General features: G+C 35.3%; 1 protein-coding gene across 1 annotated transcript in view; it reads right to left on the bottom strand.

Annotated features, from left to right (window-relative positions):
- Nucleotides 1-224: 224 nt before the first annotated feature.
- Nucleotides 225-23394, bottom strand: part of LOC111044574 (two pore potassium channel protein sup-9) — a 123329-nt gene continuing 100159 nt past the window's right edge. The window contains exons 2-5 of the mRNA XM_039436581.1: nucleotides 7892-8071; nucleotides 5538-5709; nucleotides 2225-2380; nucleotides 225-1174 (exon numbers count right to left, since the gene is read on the bottom strand). Coding sequence (XP_039292515.1) covers nucleotides 679-1174; nucleotides 2225-2380; nucleotides 5538-5709; nucleotides 7892-8071 — 1004 coding nt within the window. The 3' untranslated portion in view covers nucleotides 225-678. The remainder of the gene's footprint in view (nucleotides 1175-2224; nucleotides 2381-5537; nucleotides 5710-7891; nucleotides 8072-23394) is intronic.

The raw sequence follows: 23394 nt of genomic DNA, 5'->3' as shown, positions 1-23394 counted from the left end.
AGCTCGGGATTTAGCTAAGTTCTAGACTTTAAACAGTTGAAGTCAGTGAATTGGTTTTCCGAAACGGGGTGTACCTAGTCGCAGTTTTTATGATACCTAATCTTTATTTTCTCATTCCTATATTGGAAACGTTTTTCCTTGTCGAAATAAAACATTCCTAAATCATTCAAAATAGCTGAAACTTTACACTATTTTCTCTTTATTTTATTTTGTGTTCAATTTTCTAGTTTTTCGAAATTTAATCGAAATATGTACTGCGACTACGCCCCGTTTCGGAAAGCAAATTTTCTGACTCCAGCTGTTTAAAGTCTAGAGCTTGGCTAAATCCCGAGCTCGGAAACCGGCCCTAGCTTTAGTCAATAGCTGAGTTGCTACCAGGTACTTAAGTCAACCAGCCGTAATTATTTTGGAATACAGCAATCAGGCATGCTCAGTTGGCGTATTCATTCAACTTTCCCTCGCCACCGATCCTAAAAACTAGGGATCAACTTGTCAGACTACATGTGTGGTAATTTAGATTGAGGTATTTGTCAAGTTTTTCATCAATATGTATTGAAAACCAGTTTCGCCGTGTAGAAACACAAATATTTTCACAAAAATCAGCTGATTTTAGCCGATGGACACCTCCGACTCAGAACTGGTGAGTTCCCGTTTCCGCTGAGCCGCCGCCATCTTGTGTCATACATGCGCGTCAGGACGACGCGTCAGTCCACAATACTCGGCCAACTGTCGGCTGCGATACGCGATTTCGTCCTGCATAAGCGAGAACGACATCGCGACAACTGCTAGACCGAACAGTAAATACGCGCAGCAAACGATCAGTCGGGTTTGGTTGTCGTCACTTTCAGCGCTGCGAAGCGATCGACTAGGAACCAGTTCGCCGAAACCGATCGTCGATAAAGTGACGAAACAAAAGTAGGCGCTGTCTAGGTAGCTCCAGTTCTCCCAGGAGGCGAAGATGACTGCTCCTAGGAGGACATAGCCGGCTAGCACTAGGAGCACTAGGGATGGTGGGACGCGGGGGAGACCCTTGGGGTGATGGGAGGGAGGTAGGCGGGGGGCTGCCCGTCGCGGGGGTGGGGGTGTGGGGGCACGGCGTGTGGGGGTGTCGGTGGTGGCTCCCCCGCGCCAGATCAGGGGCACCCGGGAGGGGGTGTCGTGGGTTGTTGATGACCTGCAAAAGAATTAAATAAAAATTGATTATTGGAAAATATAAAATTGATAACAGAGATTGATAGTATACAATACCGTAGATATTGCAGATGATACATATATCCTATTATATACAGAATGTTTCAGAGAAACGGGAAATTTTGGAAGTTAAATAATTTCAAGAAAAACAAATCTTAAATAAATAGAAATTGATTATTGGAAAATATAAAATTGATAACAGAGATTGATAGTATACAATATCGTAAATATTGCAGATTATACATATATCCTATTATACAGAGTGTTTCAGAGAAACGGGAAATTTTGAAAGTTAAATAATTTCAAGAAAAAAAAATCTTCAAAAAAAGTTTTCCATATCATTCAATAGTGAAAATAATTCCATTTTATAATAAATAATACCGAAACATTTATTTTTCTAAGATGACATCTTGCAGGTGTATTCCTCTTCTACGCAAACAATCCTGTGTAGTCTCTTCATCACATTGTCCATGGTTTGATGTAACATTACAACTGGAATTTGAAATCGCTTCTCGAATCTTGGCTTCTAATTCTTCCGTTGTTGCAGAATTGAAGGCCAAGATTCGAGAAGCGATTTCAAATTCCAGTTGTAATGTTACGTCAAACCATGGACAATGTGATGAAGAGACTACAGGAATGTTTGCGTAGAAAAGGAACATACCTGCAAGATGTCATCTTCAAAACATAGATGTTACGGTATCACTACTTATTCTAAAATTGCATTATTTTTACTATTGAATGATATGAGAAACTTTATTTAAAGATTCGTTTTTCTTGAAATAATATTGCCAGTTCCATATAAATATTAAGTCCCAAGTTATGTGGATCTGACAATATCGCTTCTATTTCACCTCAATATAGAGGATAATAATTATTAATTCATTAAAATTTGAATAAAATTATTGATTGAGAATTCGAAATTGTCACTTGATGACGTCAGATATTGTAGGCCTACATTAGTTTGCTAAGCTCATATCTGTGCTTAAATACCTTTTGCCGTTCTTCATAGAAAAGTATTGTGACTAAATCTCACCCTCTGGCATTGTCGGGATCCTCGTCCTCAGAGTCGACCTGTGGCGCATGCGCGTTGTAGTCTATTGTGGTGGTCTGAGTGTAGAGTTTGTCGGGCTCTGGTGTCAGACTACACACTGGCTTGCCGTGTCTACCTCCCACTGCTACCAGGGTTGACCTTCAAACAAAATTGCAAAATAAAATGTGTGAAAAAAGAGAAGCTGCATATCAGTGACCCAATAATAGGCTATTATTCACTTCATTTCAATATTAGATGCATATTTCAATTTTATAATAGCCTATGACGACATGTGTCAATAAAAAAATAAATAGATACATTTTATAATTGCTAGTTCGGGTCCGGGTTTAGGGTGTGTGAGAATATGTTTATCTAAAACCATGTTATAATATAAACATTACAACATGACAATCAATCACATAACCTTTTTTAAAACTGTTGTTGACCGATCGAAATGAGGTCTAAGATTCAAGTCGACGGTTTTCCATTTCTCTTCTATGTTTATATTTATGTTTTTATGTTCCGTATTTACAGCGAAACGCAGCAATAGATTTTCATGAAATTTGACAGGTATGTTCCTTTTTGAATTTCGCGTCGACATATACATACGGTTTTTTGAAATTTTGCATTTTAAGGATAATACAAAAGGAAAAGGAGTCTCCTTTGAACGCCAATATTACCGTAAAAATCAGACTTTAGAATTATTCATCATAAATCAGCTGTCTAGTGGACGTCGACGAGCAATTTGAAAAGGTAAAATACCTGTCAAATTTCATGAAAATCTAAAACCGCGTTTCGCCGTAAATGCGCAACATATAAACATTTAAACATTAAGAGAAATGCTAAACCGTCGACTTGAATCTTAGACCTTACTTCGCTCGGTCAATAATACTACCCGTTGAAAAATATCGAACATCTTGAAAATTTACCTCTCCATCAACGTTAGTAGACAGTTGATTATAATACTACCCGTTCAAAAACATCGAACATCTTGAAAATGTATCTTTCCATCAACGTTGTAGCATAGATGAAGGATAAGTAAGTATATAAGTAACTATATTAAGTAAGATAAGTAACTATATTATTCTTGTCTCTGGTTGTAGACAGTTGCAGCCAGACCTGATAACAGCGCTCACACTCACATCCCGGGACGACACGTCTCGGTACGATAGGACAGAAAGCTCTATGTTTAATTTAGGATTTTTTCTAGACATTTCAAATTGATGAATTATTGATTAATTTTTGAGAAAACATAACAACAGGTCAATGTAACTTAATGAGCGCGAGGTCTACTATTCACAGAACTACTAGTATAAACTACTACTATTCTTAATTTTTCGTCTGTAAATTTTCATGATTAAAAAACCCCAAAAGAAGTTTTTGAACAGAATAGGATATTACCAAAGAGTGGTTTAGACTGGTTTGGGTTTTAGTTGCGAGAGAACCTGCATTATTATTTTGCTGTTTTCATGACGAAACTTGCAAAATTGACATGATCTAGAGGGATGTTTTGGAGGATAATAACCAATACAGTATCACCAAATTGAAGGATTTCCTTTTTTACAACAGTAACTCCGAAAATTCCAGGGTTTTTATTTTCTATAGCAGCAATAGATGAAGTAGATAGGCTACAATGAGGAACTAGGTGCAACTAGGGTGAACAGAATATGATGAATAAGTGGAATATGTATGACCTATTCTGAATTCCATAGATAACCATAGAGAAACAATAGGCCTAGCATAAGTAGATATCCAATGGTATAGGGCGTTAATGTCGCAACTTTTACTGTTACATTTCAAGCCGATAGTTCATGTAATTCTTTCCCGTGAAGCTGTGTGACACTGGTAGTCTCTCATATTGTGCCGTTCATACACTCTCACCCCAACAAAACAGTAAAATTCGACAATAATCAACCGTAATCGGCTTGAGATAACAGTAAAAGTAGCTACTTATACTAAAATTTAATTGTTTGAAACTATCCTTGTATGAATTTCAATTACTAGTCTTCTATTGAATTTATTAGTGATAAAATCAAGGTAGGTACCTAGAATGTACATTGGATGAAATGGTTTGGGATAACATTAATGTGCTGTGATACCTTATATAAAAACGTACAGATATTGTTAATAAGTAGGAATGCATTTATCATGTTAAATACGGTACACGTCTTTTAAAACAAAACAACATAGGTGCCGTAGCATATAATATTATTACTATCAATATTTTTTACAACAATAGAACGAAGTCAACAATCCAAGCATTGTTTGCTAGCAAAGATCACATGAAAAATGAAAATTATAGGCCTACTTAAATTGAGAAATAAATTGAAATATTCACAGAAAATTCAATACCGGTATTCCATCAATAAATAAATATGTCATCATAACTAATTATGAAATAGAAAATATGCCATGATTTAACTTGAGATAATGGTGTTTTTAGAACATAATTAAACTGTTGTAATTATTTTTACAGTAATTGTTTCTTATTATAAATAAGTCTCATTATATTTACAGTTGAAGCAGTGATATTATTTATTTATACATTGAAACATACACTATCATTCTCAATTATGAATGATTGGGAAAGTAATAACAGGCTTAAAACCCAGAACTGTTCATTCCCTATATTTAGATAGAAATTGTTTAAAAATAGGTTATCTTCACACTTTATAAATTTTATTTATATCAATAATAGTAGCTTTCAAATCTAGAAAATCATTATGTGGCTCTGAATCTATTTGATTCCAAATCAACAAGCAGATTCATATGATAATTTTCCATGTTGAATGAAAAAGACTAAGAAATTGTCAAAAACCCACAGATTTATTGATAGGCTACTTAGAAAGACCAGTTTCGGTTATTACACCATTGTCAATCTCTGATAAACCCCCAAAAAAAATCCATGTGTAGAGAAACGTTCATTTGTTTCAAACTACATATTTTTCTCATTTTTGATCCTGTAAATTAACTTGAAATAAAGTAATCAGAAACCTTATTGAAACCCTATTATTTGATACTAGCTGGTAACCTGTGCCCCTCAAGGGACTAATTGAAAAATTGACAAACTAGAAATCTGAGAGAATTTTAAATGGGTTTACAACCATCCTCGGTAAACTAAAAATCTATATGGAAAATTTCAAGTTAATCAGTCAAGTAGTTCAGACGTGATGATGCGTCATTCGTGAATTTCCTATCCCGTACATCTATAAGCCAATTCTTTCCTTTATTATATTGTAGATTATAGATGATAAAATCAATTGCATACTTCTTCCCATAGTTTGGCTATTTTGATTGAATTCAAAAGTGTATATACTTACCATGGGGCGTCTGCAGACAGCAGACATGTGTATAGAGGCACTGAAAGGCTTTGGCCAGGAGTGATCCCAGGTTTGAGAGGCATACAAGCATCAAAGGGACTCCGATTATTGCATAGAGCATTGTCACAAGCTTGCCCTCGGTAGTCTTTGGTGAAAGGTTCCCATAACCTGATGGTGACAAAAATCAGAACTGTCAATCGCATAGCACAATGCTCATTCAAATTCATAATACTCATTGAATTATTCACTTTTTCTTAAAGGGCTACTCCAATTTTCAAAATGAAATAAAAAGTCACAAGTGATCTTTTGAAATGTTTTACAAATTCACCACAACACGGTTTAAATATTTTTATTGCAATAATTTTCATGAAATTCAATAAAAATAAGGCTATATAGCCTACCCTATTATATTAAGCGAGCAATTTCTGTATATCTGGTTATTTATGTTCAACGGATCTCGAAAACGGCTCTAACGATTTTTACGAAATTTGGAACATGGTTGACCGAGCGAAGTGAGGTCTAAGATTCAAGTCGACGGTTTGGCTTTTCTCTCAATATTTGAATGTTTAAATATTGCGCATTTACGGCGAAAAGTGGTAATAGATTTTCATGAAATTTGACAGGTATGTTCCTTTTTTAATTGCGCATCGACGTATATACAAGGTTTTTTTAAATTTTGCATTTCAAGGATAATATAAAAGGAAAAGGAGCCTCCTTCATACGCCAATATTAGAGTGAAAATCAGACTATAGGATTATACATCATAAATCAGCTGACAAGTGATTACACAGATGTGTGGAGAAGTCAGTCTATTGCTGTATTTCCATAAGGTCTATAGTTTCAATCAGGTATACTTGTGGATGAGAATACTGCGTGAGGTCTACTGTTCACAGAACTATTAGTAGGTTTATAATATAAAAATTCGATTGCACTAGGTCTCATCCTTGAGAAAACACGCTGAATGACATTAAAAGGATATAATTCATCCTTGGCTGAAATATCTGAGACTTTTGTCGTCTGTGGATAGTAAAAAGTGAGCGAATGATTCTGTGGAAAATCAAAATATCGCATCCCCGAGATTCATAAGATGACGTATAGCCAGCTGTAAAATTTAAACACGATCATTTTAGAGAATTGTGTTCTGTTTATCAATAAATAACGAGCGAAGCTCGGTGCCCCGATATTAATATAATAGTTGGATCATCTTGTGGTGGGTAAACGGAACAATAATTTCAAACAGGTACTTCAGAATTTGTATTTCGTTCTAATCATTCATTGAATTGTTGTATCATTTAATGAATAGGCCAATTGTTTCCTCATTATTTGTCGATGGATCGAGATTCTATTTAATTGAAGCTAATTGGGATTCTTTGAAAGAGAGTGAAACTCTTACCCGTAACCGTAACTCTAATCAAAACTTACTTCTGAACAAGTAGATTACACTGATAAAATACACATTAAAACATGAATGAAGCATGGATTTTGAAACAAAACATGAGTTCTTAACCCATAAACCATGAGTTATATATTTCAACTCACATTATGATATACCCGTAAAACTAACTTACTATAAAACAAGTACATTATACTGATATTTGGCTACCAGGTTCCAGCAAATAATGAATGCTTTCGAATCAACTATACGTATTTTCAAATATGGAATCAATAATATTTTTATTCTAAGAAAAACAATAGATAGGGGATTCATTCTCCTAGTTTAATTACTAAAAATGTGTTGTAAAACGAATGGAATCACTATGTGAATAATCATATTAAATTGAAAATGCATTATTGATACGGTATTTTACAAGCAAGACCCAAGAAAAAGACGATTCAGAAAAGTAGGGAAATAGGAAAGTTGTAGATGGAAATGGAAAGGAATATGTATGAATAGGCTACAGAAGGGAAATGCTGAAAATGGAGAATGATTACTTTATGAAGTTGCGAGGAATGAATAGATATGCAAAGATGAGGAAAAATCGAGTGAAAGAGAAGATAAGCAAGGAAATAGGAGAGGATTGAATGAAAGAGAAGAACGCTATGAAAAAATTGAATAGTTGAGAGAAGAAAAATGTTTCAATTTCACAAAATCTGGTGAGCAAGAAAATAGGAGAGGATTGAATGAAAGAAAGAGAAAAGAAAGAGTATGAGAAAATGGAATAATTGAGAGAAGGAAAATGTTTCAATTTCACAAAATCTGGTAACGCTGGAGTACCGGTACAGGAGCCAACTTCTTTCAACCAGACAATCAGAGTAGGCCTACTCGATAATTTAGTTTTCCTAGATTATAATGAGCTGTAGCAATAATCAATCCAATAACTGAAAACTTGTCGAATTGATGTAGACGTACCGATAGTAGTGACAAGTGTGACCGAGTAGAGCAGAGCTCCTCCGAATGTCCAGTGCAACTCGGCGTCGAGTAACTCGGCACCCTGGGCTCGGGTAGCCTCGACCACACTCGCCTCGAACTGAGCCAGTTGCTCGTGCACCAGCCGAGTCCAGTTGCGCTCGTACAGCACATTCAGCCGTTCTAAAACATACAAATTGTACACAAAAATAAGAAATTGTAGAAGAAATATTACAGAAAATGTTTGGGGGTTTGGAGACAGATATAAAAAAACAACCATTGGACAAACTGTAGAAAACAATTGAATTACAGAAACTCGTTAGGTGTTTAGAGACAGATATACAAAATGAGACAACCATTAGACAAAATATATACCCTAAATACACATAGAATATAGAGAAATAGAAATAGATTACAGAGAATACTTAGATGTACAGAGACGAATATTCAAAATGGGACAACCGTTCGTACGACTTTGAAATCTGACTTTATGACTTGCTATTCTCTGAAAATTCTCTGTGCTTTATGGTATCAGAATACAGGACTCCTCTATACATCCTCTATGAATAGTATTCACTAGACTTACTGGAGTGCAGAAATGGACTGGTTAATGCAGGGCAAAGCGTTGCATTTTCTCTCTAAATTGACCATGTATTATCATTGTTTGAGAAATGATTGGAGAATTTGATCCAAACCGTTATTCATCGGTTTCCTCAGCAAAATGTTGTAGGCCATGCTCCTTCAACAAGAGCAACCCACTTATACTGTTCGTTTCGGCAACTCTATCCTTCTCAGATAGGCTAAAAAATGTTGGTTTCAAAATCACTCTGAAAACGATCCGATTCTCATCAAATTTACATCAAGTAATAAATTATCATGTTTCAATGATTTTAAGGCTTCAAGAGAAGATAAAACATGTTTCAAAACGCTTTTTTCAGTGAATATATTAGGATAAGGAGAACTGATTGTTTTACAAGAGTTAGCGAAATAAGAACTGGAATAGCCTCTTGAGGTCATAATTTCCCATAAATTAATTAGCTGCTGAAGTGCAAAGAATTCCATGAGACTGGAGATCGTATGAAATGTCTATGGCAACTGAAAGCTCCACGAAAAACCATATCTGATCCAATAAATCAACGTAGGAGGCTGTTATAACTCCCATTATGTAATGTAAAAATCCATTGTAGAAGACATTCAAATAGTCCTCTGATAGCAATATTGCAATAATTCATTCTCATAAGTTTGACTGGATCAAGTTTATCTATCCAGTCTATCTATTTATTCTATCCAATTCATGAAGAGTCATTTGTAGTCCAATAGTGTTCAAGAATGGAGCAGCTTGGGGAAATCCGTGGACCTCTGCTAATCCTCCCTTACATTACTTCCCCTTTACCTAAATGCCACACCACCCCCTTCCTAATTCTGCAACCTGATTGTGGTTTCCAGACCTAGCCACTGAACCTGATCCAATGACCCTTGACCACTATTTCGTCTCCTCCTCCTCATCCTTCTGCTCCTCCTCCTCCTCCTCCTCCTCCTCCTCCTCCTCCCCCTCCTCCTCCTCCTCCTCCTCCTCCTCCTCCTCCCCTTTCCACTTCTTTCTTCTAATCTTCTCCTCCTACCTGACGTCCCCTTCACCTAATCAACCTTCTTGTTTCCTTTTTCGTATTCCTTCTCCTGAATTTCCTGCTCCTATTACTAATATTTCGCTTCCTCCTCTTCATCCTACTCTTCCTCCTTCTTCTTCTGCTTTTTCCTCTCATCTTTCTCCTTCTTTCCAACTTCTCCACTAACTTCTCTCTTTCGTCTTCATCCCCTTTTTGTCTTTCTCTTCACCTAATCAACCTTCTTGCTTTCTCTTTCTTTCTTCTTGCCCAACTGCTTTTTCGGTTTCTACCCATCATCTTTCGTCCTCTTCTTCCTCCTATTCCTCTAAATTCTCCTCCGCCTTCTCCTTCTCATTCACCCACTTCTTTTTTCCTCTTCTTCCTCTTCTTCAATCCTCTCTTTTCCCCTCTTTCTCATCCTTTCTCTCCGTCTCATCCTTCTCCTTCTACTTCACCTCTTAATGCTTCTCTGAAATTTAATAACTTTCTTTCAATCATACTATTCCTCTTTCTCATTTTCCTCCGTCTTCCCTCACTCTTACTCCTCCTCTCTTCCAATCCAATCTCTTTTCTCCTTCTTCTACAAACCAATCCTTCTCCTCTTCCTCTTCCACCACCTCCTCCGCTATTCCACCACAATCCTCTACCCCTCTTTTCCTCTACCCTTGCATTCTGGTTTGAACTCTCTTTGAAATGAGGCACATAGCTGGTGCATCGTAGATAGCCATCTCAGGTTCCTGGTTTACTTCAAGGATATAATTCGACGTTGTGTGTTGCCATTGCATCACCCATGTTGACCTCTCTCAGATGAATGAAAATGTATCGGATATCATGTAAACTCATACACTATAAAATGTGTATTATGCTTCGTTTATAGATATTGATTATATGAATTTATCTTTTCATCTATTAACAAATAGAATCTCAAACAGGAACCCAAATCCATCAACATGGTCCACTCATTTCACTATTGTAGATATTGATAATGTGAGTATTTGCAGTATTTTATCTATAACAAATATAATCTGAAAAAGTATTTCAATAGGGCTACGTGAGTGTTCAATTATAGAAAATTGATAGTACCCTTGTATTATATTTCCAGAGTAAACATAATGCCATTATGAAGTATCCTTCTGAAATTGTCCTTTGAAATATTGGAAGTGCATGTAACCAAAATGTCGAAACTAGTCTTTTTCAATTTGAAGATGTTAAGGTGCGTACAGATTTACGTGCCGCGAACATGAGCAATTCACTGATGCCAAGCTTCTCATATCTGTATCTTACCGTTTCTGTAAAAATACAGATATAGTCAGCTGATTAAAAGTGAATTGCTCATGTTCGCGGCGCGTATATCGCGGTACGCACCTTTATAAGGGTAGGTACTAATTGATTTCTATAATATGTACAAATATAATCTTAAACAGGAACCCAAATAGCCCGCTCATCCTATTGAATGAATCATGGAGGTTCAATAAACTCAAAGTTAGTAGACAGAAGTTAGTTGTCTACTAACGTTGCAATAAACTGAATCTTCTCCAATAGGTTCATCTCAAGGTTTCTGAATGTTTCATCTCGAAGTATTCAAATATCAGTCTCAAGGCTATTAATATTTTGTATCAAGGCTCGTGCATTTTTCAATGAATCATATTCATTTTGTAGGTAGAGAGGTACCGTACTTGTTGTTCGTAAGGAAGTTGTTTCATATTTTTGTGGAGATACAGAATAGTTATTTGAAATTGAGCTCGTTCCTTGGATGATGTATTTGTTGTTCACAAGGTAGTTGTGTCATATTTGTAGAAGTAGAGTTATAATGTATTTGTTGTTCACAAGGTAGATGTTTCATATTTGTAGAAGTATAGTTATAATGTATTTGTTGTTCACAAGGTAGATGTTTCATATTTGTAGAAGTATAGTTATAATAAAACTGAGCTCGTTTTAGAATAGAGAATTGAAATAATTCAGACTGTTGTATCTGAAATTGATATTGTATCATGGATAGAGATTTGGAATAATTGAAACCCTTTCATCCAAGCAGATTGTATCCTTGTCTTGGAAGCTTGGAATCCATTCTGAAGACCCTCGAATCATCGTGTGAAGAGAACACACAAAGCTAATTAAAATTTACCATCTGCACACTGACCAAAACACCGAGAACTCATCTGGAAGTGTTGCAAGGATATATGCGTGGCCCAAATATTATTCATACGCGGACCAGAGATCCGTGTGTATGTTTGCTCAAGGAAATTTATGTTTGTTTGGGTCCTGTTTGTCTTGGATTGTTGTACTGGAATCTCCAGCAGTTGGTGGTCTGTGTAAATACGGATCATAGTTGTTTCAATATGAAAATACCGACGATATTAATGCCGTCTGTCTGGTTTGGCTGTATGAGATTCAATAAGATGAAGGCAGTTCAATTATTCAGAATATCTACGTTGTGTCCCAGCGGATAAACTTCAGGAAAATTGGGATTCGGTTTGGAGATTGTTGAAACAATTTATTCATTCATTCATTCTCCTACATTCATTCGTTCAACAATAATTCATCAATCTATCCATTATAATATTAGAACTTTCAAACAGTACAGTATTCGCTTTGTAGTACATTAAATTACAGATTATAGATTGATTTCTTTTCAATTTTTTGACTTCTATATGTGCGTACAGATATACGCGCCGCGAACATGAGCAATTCACTTTTAATCAGCTGATTATATCTGTATTTTTACAGAAGCGGTAAGATACAGATATAAAAAGCTTGGCATCAGCTGATTAAAAGTGAATTGCTTATGTTCACGGCGCGTAAATCTGTACGCATCTTATGAGTCACTTATAATGAACCTAATATCGGGGCACCAAGCTTCGCTCGTTATTTTTATTTATTGATAAACAGAACAAATTCTCTAAAATGATCGTGTTTATATTCCACAGCTGGCTATATGTTGTCATCTTATGAATTTCGGGGATGCGATATTTTGATTTTCCACATGCTCACTCGCTCACTCACATTTTTACTATCCACAGCTGTTTGAGCCAAGGATGAGGATGAATTATCCTTTTAATGTCCTTCAGCGAGTTTTCCCAGGGATGAGACCTAGTGCAATCGAGTTTTTATATTATAAACCTACTATGTTCCAAACTTTGTGAAAATCGTTAGAGTCGTTTTCAAGATCCGTTAAACATAAATAATCAGATATAAAAATAATATATTATACAGAAATTGCTCGCTTAATATAATAGGATATGACTAACCTTCAAATTGTAATGTGAATGATAATAAAGTACTGAATTTTCTAAACTCTATCCAATGTCTTGAAATAGTTTTAACTGTAGCAACAATAATTAGCCTAATTTGAATAAAATTATTATCATGTGGGCCTTTAGTCATGTAGACTAGGTCAGGGTCAGAGTGAAGAAGCAGGAAATATTTGGTTTGTGTTAATAATCAAGGGATTTCAGTCATCCATTGAACAAATCAATGATGAATCAGTAGTTCAATCTTCAAATCGATTTCTCCAACAATCGTGATCGTTTTAATTTATAAAAACAGTTCTCAAGTTTCAATCGAGTTGAATAAGCATAAATCGCATCCAAAGACAACTTTCTAAATATTAAGACACGCACGATAAAGATGTTTCAAACCCTAAAACCCTCAATTGCAATCTGGAGTTAAATTCAGAAATGTCATGATAAGTGTACAGATACAACCTTGTAACAGGTGCCACCTACTTGCAGAATTGAGAACTATACCTGGAGGCGTTCCAATCCACCAATTAGAAGAGAGTATGGGAAGATTGGAGGCATGGCTTGCTGTCATTGGTCCATTATTCATAGGTCATGATTTTAACATTCTCTTCTGTTCCCTCTCTGTTTTACTCGCTCGCTCTCTCTCCGTCTCTTAAGTAGAGTTTTAATGGGAAGGATATTATTGAGTACCTTTTCCCATTAGCTTGAATAAGCATTAATCGCATTCAAGAATAACTTTTGTAACTAGAAGAGAAACGAAGCGAGAATGATGTTTCGGTGTTCCAAACAGTTGTATTTGCAATTGTTCAATATCTCAACTCTTCGTTATTTGTGTTTTATTATATAAATTTATCAAAACATTTCAAATAATATCAACATATTGCCATTTAAGAGCAATCTAACCACCCTAACCTTCCCTTCTACCCTCAAAACATGTTCAACGAGAAACTTTTAGGTTTTATTCATGAAATTTTATAGGAAAGACATATTGAAATCTTGCCTATCTGAGGAACTTCCTTCCCTATTTTTAAGGAGCTGTCTTTTTTCCTTACGGCTACTCGTGAATATGAATAGAATGAGAATATCGGCATCATATTGCCGAAACATGTCGTGACTGAAAAAACAATTTTGAAATGGGTACTTAGATTTATATTTCTAAAGAACGTTTCGCCTATTAAAACACGATAATAGAGTAGTTAATTTAACCCCCAACGTTTATACTATTTAACCCTAAAAATCATAGCTTTACATGTCTTCATTCACTACACATTTTTATAAACAGCGATAAAGTCTTATAAAAATCTGTTGAGGAAGCTGCATATCTAAACAACACAGAGACATGTGAAATTTGAAAAGAATAAACACAGAAACCCTCACATACAGCCTACACAGGTGGAAACAAATTGTTGAGACCCTTCAGAGAAGGATTTGCATTATTCATATGGCCGCACAAAATCGACTATAAACGCATGAACCCCTTTTCAGCCCTCTCTCCCCTTTTAAAGCCACCCCACTGACCCTATCTTTACCAGCCCCCCCCCAAACACTTCCTACCACATAAGGCGGGATGTATGGGAAAGGCACTTCCTGTATTTTAAAACGGCGGCAGTGGTTTTAAACAAGGATTTTAAAAACAAACAGTCGAGTTTATCCTTTTCACTTTGGAGATACACCTTTGTTCGGGGAAATGTGCGAGCGGAAAAACGCGGGAAATATTAACAGAAATGATGGCAAGGAGATTTGATACTTTATTGTCAGTCATTATCATTCCTGAAGTTGGGGTTTGAAAGCTACGCGAATATTCTCCAATTTGCATTTTTCTCGTTTTCAGGAGTAGTCATCATTTACAAAATTTTATAGCTTGAAAGTATGGAGAGCTATTTTGAAGAGGATGACAGTGTCACTGTTTATGGAACCGAGTGAGCTGAATTAACAAGCATGAAACCGCTTATAATAATATATTCTCCAATGACTTCTACTTCCTATTCATCTGTGAATTCATCATGGACTAAGAAATGTTATGAAGTGTGTACTGGTATTACCCAAAAGTTGGGGCCACCTACTGGCAGAACTGAGAAGTTCTGCCTACATCCAGTAGGCGTTCCCATCCACCAATCAGAGGAGAGTATAGGGAGTTTATGCTCTCTGTCATTGGTCCGTTATTCTTACGCCATGATTTTGGCATTCTCTTTTGTTTTCTCTCTGTTTCACTCGCTTACTCTCACCCCTCTCTCTTTAAGTACAGTGTCAAATTGATTTGACAATAAATCAGATTTGATTTGATTCATGAATGGGTTCTCAATAGTTGTAATATTCAAATTCAAATTTATTAAAAACCAAAAATCTCATAAGATCTCAGAGGGAGATTGGATGGATAGAGTGAGATGGCATGTGGGATGCGAGAGACGGCTTGAGCTGTAAATTGAACTCGTGATATATATATATATATATAATATATATATATATATATATATAAAGTCATAATCAGAAGAAAATACAAATATCAAACACAAATAAAAAGTAACAGGCTACATTATAGGGTGTACTAAAATAGGGTAAAATTGATCAGCAATCGAACCACAAATCAGAACTCCAATTTCATCATTAGGTAGAGAAATGATTGTTCTTAATCCGATTTTTTATATCATTTTTTTAATTTTTCTGACACAATCAATTCTATTGCAATAGAAACTCTATTTTGATTTCAATAGGGTGCGGCAGCGAAACTTCCCTTTTTTCAAAAGTAAATAAAACTCTTTGTGTGGATCAGAAAGTTTGTATTTTTTTTTGTAATGTAAACACATATAATAAAGTTTTGTTTCAATCGGTTTTGAATATCAAATCAGGTAGGTGACGTCCCCTATTCTCCATACACTGAGTAAACCGATTTCTGGCGTTTGTCATGACTCCTGCCAGCATCGCAGGCGTTATGTTAGCAATTTCTCCCCTGATATTGGTCTTCAAATCTTGTAGGGTCCTTGGACGGTTCACATAAACAAGGGATTTCAAAAATCCCCATAGAAAAAAATCACAAGGTTTCAAATTGGGAGATCGGGCTGGCCACTCCAAATTGCTCTTAATTGAGGTGAAAAGTGTTCCCTCAGTTAGAGTCACGTTCAAAAAGTTCCTGCACATTTGCCACCTTGTATGGATGGAAATGAAGATCATCACGGAGAGTTCGTCTCACAGAACGATCGGAAAGTCCAAGATCAGACGCATGCTTGCGCGCAGAACGCTGTGGTAATCGCATTAACATTGAAACTCACACTGCCTCAAAGTTCTCAGATGACCTAATGGGCAGAGGGACTTCAGTTCTTCGTCTTGTCACACTTGCAGTTTGTCTGAACGTGATAGCCCACGTAACAATTACAATTGATTTCCGGTCCGGGGCAGTAGCCAAAAGGGCTGGGTTGTGATCACAGAACATCCGCTCGAAAAATGAGTCTCAACGGCAAATGCGAGCTTCTCACTGTTCCAGTGCATGATGGCGACTGAACATGTCGGGAAGAAAACTTTATATTCTGACTTCTCTAATGAGACCAATTTCGCTCTTCTACGTCAGCATCAGCTGACTGGATGACGTTCACTTAAAAAAAATGAAGTTTTGCTGCCGCACACGGTATAAACTCTATTAAAATATCGATTCTATCCAAATATAGTCATTCTATTGATTGGAGAAGCACTGAACAATGTATCCAATCCATCCAGCTGTGATTCGAATACAATTTCACCAACATCCCGTCCGAACAATGTCATTAGTGATTGTGTGCTCTCAGTGAATCCGGATTGGAATTGTAATTCGCGGATCTCAGCAATGCAGCAGGCTGCAAAAAGACAGCATGCTTACACACAGGCTTCAGGTGTAATTAAAAATTCAGCAGGGGTCCATCCCCCTGCCCATACTCATCCGCCCCCCACCACACCAGCACAGACAAGATCGATGCAAATTTCAAGCCCAAATAAGTCACCATAATGTTCTCTACTTCTCTAGATGGGTTTACCTCTCGGTTCCATCATCCCTCTCTATCTAACTATTTTCTTTCTTCTCACTTCTATGCACCCTCTTCTTTCCTCTTTGTTTATTTTCTCCTTCTCCCTATCGATCTGAAATGGACGATTTCTTTGGTTCTCAATAATGGTTTACCTCTACTCTCATTCTGAGAGTGAGCTATGAAAAATGGATTACATGGTCTCTAGTACAGCCTACAACTCACTTTGTTTTCTCACTTTCCACTTCCTTTTCCCCTTCTCTCTTTTCTTCCTCTTTTTCTTTGTTATCTGTTCTTCTTCTTTTTTCTTTTTTTTCTTCTTCTTCTTTGGAATTAATCCCAGAAATGCCCCTTGTTAGTCTAGGCTACCTTCTTTCAACGTACCTGGACTATATCACTCACCAATCAAAATATTATGCATTGGAGGAACCTTTAGAATGACTTATTGTCTTGTTGGAAATCTCAGTATCAAATTCACTTCAAGTTACCTCATGTGCTTGAATTAGTTGACAAGGATTCCCTTGTATTCTCATTATTCTTGTATTGCAATTAATTTCTTGAATTATTATCAAGTTCACAAAAACATCACTTCATTTGTTACAACCAAGCTTCAACGTTTGTAATATACAAGGCAACCTTTATTATTCAACTACCAGGTAAACCGTGGTCCCCTAGGGTCTAATTAAAAACTTGACAACCTGAAAACCTGACGTAATAAAATCTTAAAGAATTGGAAGTAGGCATATAACCATCCTTGGTGAATAAAGAATCTATTTGCCAAATTTCAAGTTCAGTTGAGTAGTTCAGACGTGATGATGCGTCATTCGTGAATTTTCTATCCCGTACGTTAATAAGCCAGTTTCCTTTCCTTTATTATTATAGATTGTGTTTGGATAATCCATCCATTCGTTCAAACTGTCTAGCAACCAGTGAAGCTTTATACTTTCAGTTTCTCTATCCTTTTTTTACTCTAGCAACAAGTCTAGCTTTATACTTCCTAGTTTCTCCATTCATTTTTTTCTCTAGCAACAAGTCTAGCTTCATACATGCCAGTTTCTGTATTTATTGTTTTCCAGTATTATCAAGTGTTAGAAACAGTTATCAGGCAAAAAAAAGTTAAATGATTTCTTCTCTTCTCTATTTGTAACAGTTAAATTCCCATCTTCTAATCATATACTTGAATTGAAGCAAACGGACGTCCAGAAATAATGTAATCGAGATAATGTTGATAAGCATCTCCCAGGAAATAACAGTAATTTTGTATGAGGAGATGAAACAAGTTCATTTTCAGTCTGTTATTGTCAGACACGATGCCAGATAGGGGAAAAAACTCTGTTTCATTTTGCCCAACTTCCATTTCGTTCAATTTGAAGTGAATTCATTTCATTATGTTTGCTGTTCGAGGGGGCAATATGAGAGGGTGAGAGGGAGAAGTAGGGTCCGTGTCTTGTGAATGAGTGTGAGTGGGAGTAGGAGGGGAACAGAATGAGAGGAGGAGGAGGAGAAAACGGAAGAGCGTAGGAGAGAAGAAAGCCTCCTTTGAAAAAACTCCTCTGGTGGTTGAAGTGAGTGGTCTTTGTTATATATACAAAGAAAAATGATGGAAGAGGGGAAAGGAGGAGGAGGAGGAGAAGGAAGAGAAGGAGGAGGAAGAGGAGGAGTGGGAAGAGAAGGAAGAGGTTGAGCAAGAAGTGCTGGCAAAGAAGAAGAAACAGAATAAGTAGAAGAAGATGAAGAAGATGAAGAAGAAGAAGAAGAAGAATAAGAAAAAGAAGAAGTAGAAGAAGAAGTAGAAGAAGGAGAAGAAGAAGAAGAAGAAGAAAAATAAGTATAAGGAGAAGTGGAGGAAGAAGAAGAGGAAGAAGAGGAAATTATAAAAAAGGAGTGAACAAGCGAAGAAAGAGGGTGCTTGTCCAAAAAAAACTGCCTAAAAGATGAAATATACAAACAGTTGAACTACTGAGATGAAAAATCCATCCAGGGAAAACCCTGCTAAGAAAAAGCTGAACCGAATTAATAAGTGACTACCGCTTCTCATAAGAAAAACATTATTCTTTGTTATTAGCAATATACGCACTTCTTGTGCACATAATCAGATTGCCTGAATAGCCCACGGCCTTCTCAATATTACTTCTTCCTGATTTATAAGCTGAATTATGAGAGAATTATTTATCGAATCTGATATCAAGTTCAGAACTTGAATCCTATGGAGACTTATCTTGTTGGAAATTTTTAAAAAGATTTTGACAAGTATTTCACTGTTTTAGTGGAGTCCACATTATAATGGCAGCGAGGAAGATAGAAGAACAGCGTTGCTGATTCTCTGCCTTGCCACTGCCTCCTGTAGAGGATACCTGTATTATGATGTAATATTTACTTCTCATCCTTTTATATGAATGAATAATTGTATTTTATTCAAGAAAATACATTTTTCAATGAGTAAATAATAAATTTCCATAATTATTGAGATAAAATATTTTGTTAATCAATTATATTAATACATTGTAAAAAAGTGATCTGGCAACGTTGATTGATTGATTGCTGAGCTAGAAAAGGATAGCATATCCCACTGATGCTTTATCGAATAATAATATTCGTATGGCTTTTATTGGTGGGGAGTCCCTGACGGAAGTTCCACGGTTCCACCTCGCGTGAATATATCATTTAAGCCGTCAATGGGCCTTATGGGCGTTGCTACCCAAGCACTCTATCCACTAGACCAGGGCTCTCCAACCTACGGCCCGCGGGCCATATCCGGCCCGCCGAGAGTTATTGCAACAGATCTTTCTAAATATATATTTTTACACATTTTTGACAACAACTGTGAGTTCAGTACTCTTCTCTTACTAGCCACTCTATTTCTTAATAAGTGTAAAATTATCTGTAAACAAGCAGCGATCAACCATTTCGAGATATTAGCAAAAGGTCTGCACGGACTGTTCATGTCCCTTTTTGAACACTACAAACAAGGTAACCTACTCCCATCTTACAGCTCTCTCCCAGAAAAAGACTTTAGAAATATAAAAAAACATGCTCGAGCTATGTTTTCTCGTTTTGGATCTACCTACAAGTGTGAGCAGACATTTTCAAAAATGAAGTTTGTTAAATCCAAATACTTCCTTGTCAGATGAACATTTGAAATCAATTCTAATGATCGGAACCACAAAGTTTGATCCTAAATGGGCGGGCATTTCAAGTGGAAACCAATTACTCACTAAAAATGAGTATTCCTTTCAGCATGGTAACTTTATGTAAATTCATGCATTATCAAGTTTTCTTATGAGCTTTTTAAACTCAATAAATTGGCCTTTGTATTAAAATGAACTGACTTTGTTTGTTTCTTCCTACTTAAACATACTTAAAACTCCTCATATTATTTTAATGGAAATATAACTAGTAGTTCTGTGAACAGTAGACCTAGCTCAGTTATAAACCACAGCCTCCTCTAATACTCAGAGTAAAAAAACATGTCTAATGTCAGTCAGAGTAAATTATGTCCTGTCCTGTCGTATCGGCGGGATATTGGTGTGTAAACAACTAATGACTTTTTGGGTTGGTGTACCGAACATGCTGATAATTTGTTGTGAGCAACTATGCTACTATCATTAAAAGTTTACCGAATTGAAAGCAGAGAAAAGTCGGGAGAAAATACTGTGCTATTTCGAGTTATCAATTGCATGCCTCATTGAATGCAATTGATAGTCTACACAACAGCTGTTTTTTCATCAAGTTACATTGAGATATTAATTGCATGCGTCATTGCATGCAATTAATAATCCACTCCACAGCTGATTTATAATCAATAATTATATAGTCTGATTTCTAAGGTAATATTGGCGTTCGAAGGGGACTCATTTCCTTTTATATTATTCTTAAACTACAAAATCTCAAGAAAAACTTTATACATACGTCGACGCGAAATTCATAAAGGAACATGCCTGTCAAATTTCATGAGAATCTATTGCTGTGTTTCGCTGTAAATGCGGAAAATTTGAACATAAATATAAACATATAAACATAAAGAGGAATGCAAAACCGTCGACTTGAATCTTAGACCTCACTTCGCTCGGTCAATAATTTTACACCCTCCAAATCCCCCGTCGTGTGTGTCGCCACAAGTCAAATTCCACGTACATCCTTGTTATTGGCCCTCTCAGCCTCCCAAAAATTAACAATGTGGCCCTTGGATAAAAAAGGTTGGAGACCCCTGCACTAGACCCCTGCTCTTTATCGAATGATAGACAAGGATAGCATAAGCAATGTTAATCAAATACTGTCATTATAACGTGGATCTCACTAGAGTAGGCCTACTGTTATTAAATCACTTTCTGGTATTTCTATTAGAATTCATTTTAATAAGGAGCTTCATTAGAACATCACTTAAAAACAACGCTAAAAATGATGGAACTATTAAATCATTTTCTGGTATTTCTATTAGAATTCATTTTAATAAGGAGCTTCATTAGAACATCACTTAAAAACAACGCTAAAAATGATGGAACTATTAAATCATTTTCTGGTATTTCTATTGGAATTCATTTTAATAAGGAGCTTCATTAGAACATCACTTGAAAACAACGCTAAAAATGATGGAACTATTAAATCACTTTCTGGTATTTCTATTAGAATTCATTTTAATAAGGAGCTTCATTAGAACATCACTTAAAAACTACGCTAAAAATGATAGAACTATTAAATCACTTTCTGGTATTTCTATTAGAATTCATTTTAATAAGGAGCTTCATCAGAACATCACTTAAGAACAATGCTAAAAATGATGGAACTATTAAATCACTTTCTGGTATTTCTATTAGAATTCATTTTAATAAGGAGCTTCATTAGAACATCACTTAAAAAAAAACGCTAAAAATGATGGAACTATTAAATCACTTTCTGGTATTTCTATTAGAATTCATTTTAATAAGGAGCTTCATTAGAACATCACTTAAAAACAACGCTAAAAATGATGGACCTATTAAATCACTTCTGGTATTTCTATTAGAATTCATTTTAATAAGGAGCTTCATTAGAACATCACTTAAAAACTACGCTAAAAATGATAGAACTATTAAATCACTTTCTGGTATTTCTATTAGAATTCATTTTAATAAGGAGCTTCATCAGAACATCACTTAAGAACAATGCTAAAAATGATGGAACTATTAAATCACTTTCTGGTATTTCTATTAGAATTCATTTTAATAAGGAGCTTCATTAGACATCACTTAAAAAAAACGCTAAAAATGATGGAACTATTAAATCACTTTCTGGTATTTCTATTAGAATTCATTTTAATAAGGAGCTTCATTAGAACATCACTTAAAAACAACGCTAAAAATGATGGACCTATTAAATCACTTCTGGTATTTCTATTAGAATTCATTTTAATAAGGAGCTTCATTAGAACATCACTTAAAAACAACACTAAAAATAATGGAACTATTTAATCACTTTCTGGTATTTCTATTAGAATTCATTTTAATAAGGAGCTCCATTAGAACATCACTTAAAACAACGCTAAAAATGATGGAACTATTAATCACTTTCTGGTATTTCTATATAATTCATTTTAATAAGGAGCTTCATCAGAACATCACTTAAGAACAACGCTAAAAATGATGGAACTATTAAATCACTTTCTGGTATTTCTATTAGAATTCATTTTAATAAGGAGCTTCATTGGAACATCACTTAAAAAAAACGCTAAAAATGATGGAACTATTAAATCACTTTCTGGTATTTCTATTGGAATTCATTTTAATAAGGAGCTTCATTAGAACATCACTTAAAAACAACGCTAAAAATGATGGAACTATTAAATCATTTTCTGGTATTTCTAATAGAATTCATTATAATAAGGAGCTTCATTAGAACATCACTTAAGAAAAACGCTAAAAATGATGGAACTATTAAATCTTTTTCTGGTATTTCTATTGGAATTCATTTTAATAAGGAGCTTCATTAGAACATCACTTAAAAACAACGCTAAAAATGATGGAACTATTAAATCATTTTCTGGTATTTCTATTAGAATTCATTTTAATAAGGAGCTTCATTAGAACATCACTGAAAAACAACGCTAAAAATGATGGAACTATTAAATCATTTTCTGGTATTCCTATTGGAATTCATTTTAATAAGGAGCTTCATTAGAACATCACTTGAAAACAACGCTAAAAATGATGGAACTATTAAATCACTTTCTGGTATTTCTATTAGAATTCATTTTAATAAGGAGCTTCATTAGAACATCACTTAAAACAACGCTAAAAATGATGGAACTATTAAATCACTTTCTGGTATTTCTATTAGAATTCATTTTAATAAGGAGCTTCATCAGAACATCACTTAAGAACAATGCTAAAAATGATGGAACTATTAAATCACTTTCTGGTATTTCTATTAGAATTCATTTTAATAAGGAGCTTCATTAGAACATCACTTAAAAAAAAAAACGCTAAAAATGATGGAACTATTAAATCACTTTCTGGTATTTCTATTAGAATTCATTTTAATAAGGAGCTTCATTAGAACATCACTTAAAAACAACGCTAAAAATGATGGAACTATTAAATCACTTTCTGGTATTTCTATTAGAATTCATTTTAATAAGGAGCTTCATTAGAACATCACTTAAAAACAACACTAAAAATAATGGAACTATTTAA

This window comes from Nilaparvata lugens, chromosome 10, assembly GCF_014356525.2.
Source record: "Nilaparvata lugens isolate BPH chromosome 10, ASM1435652v1, whole genome shotgun sequence".
In the NCBI taxonomy this organism is placed as follows: Eukaryota; Metazoa; Arthropoda; class Insecta; order Hemiptera; family Delphacidae; genus Nilaparvata; species Nilaparvata lugens.
Note: the sequence above shows the minus strand (reverse complement) of the source record. Positions and strands in the feature narration are given on the sequence as shown.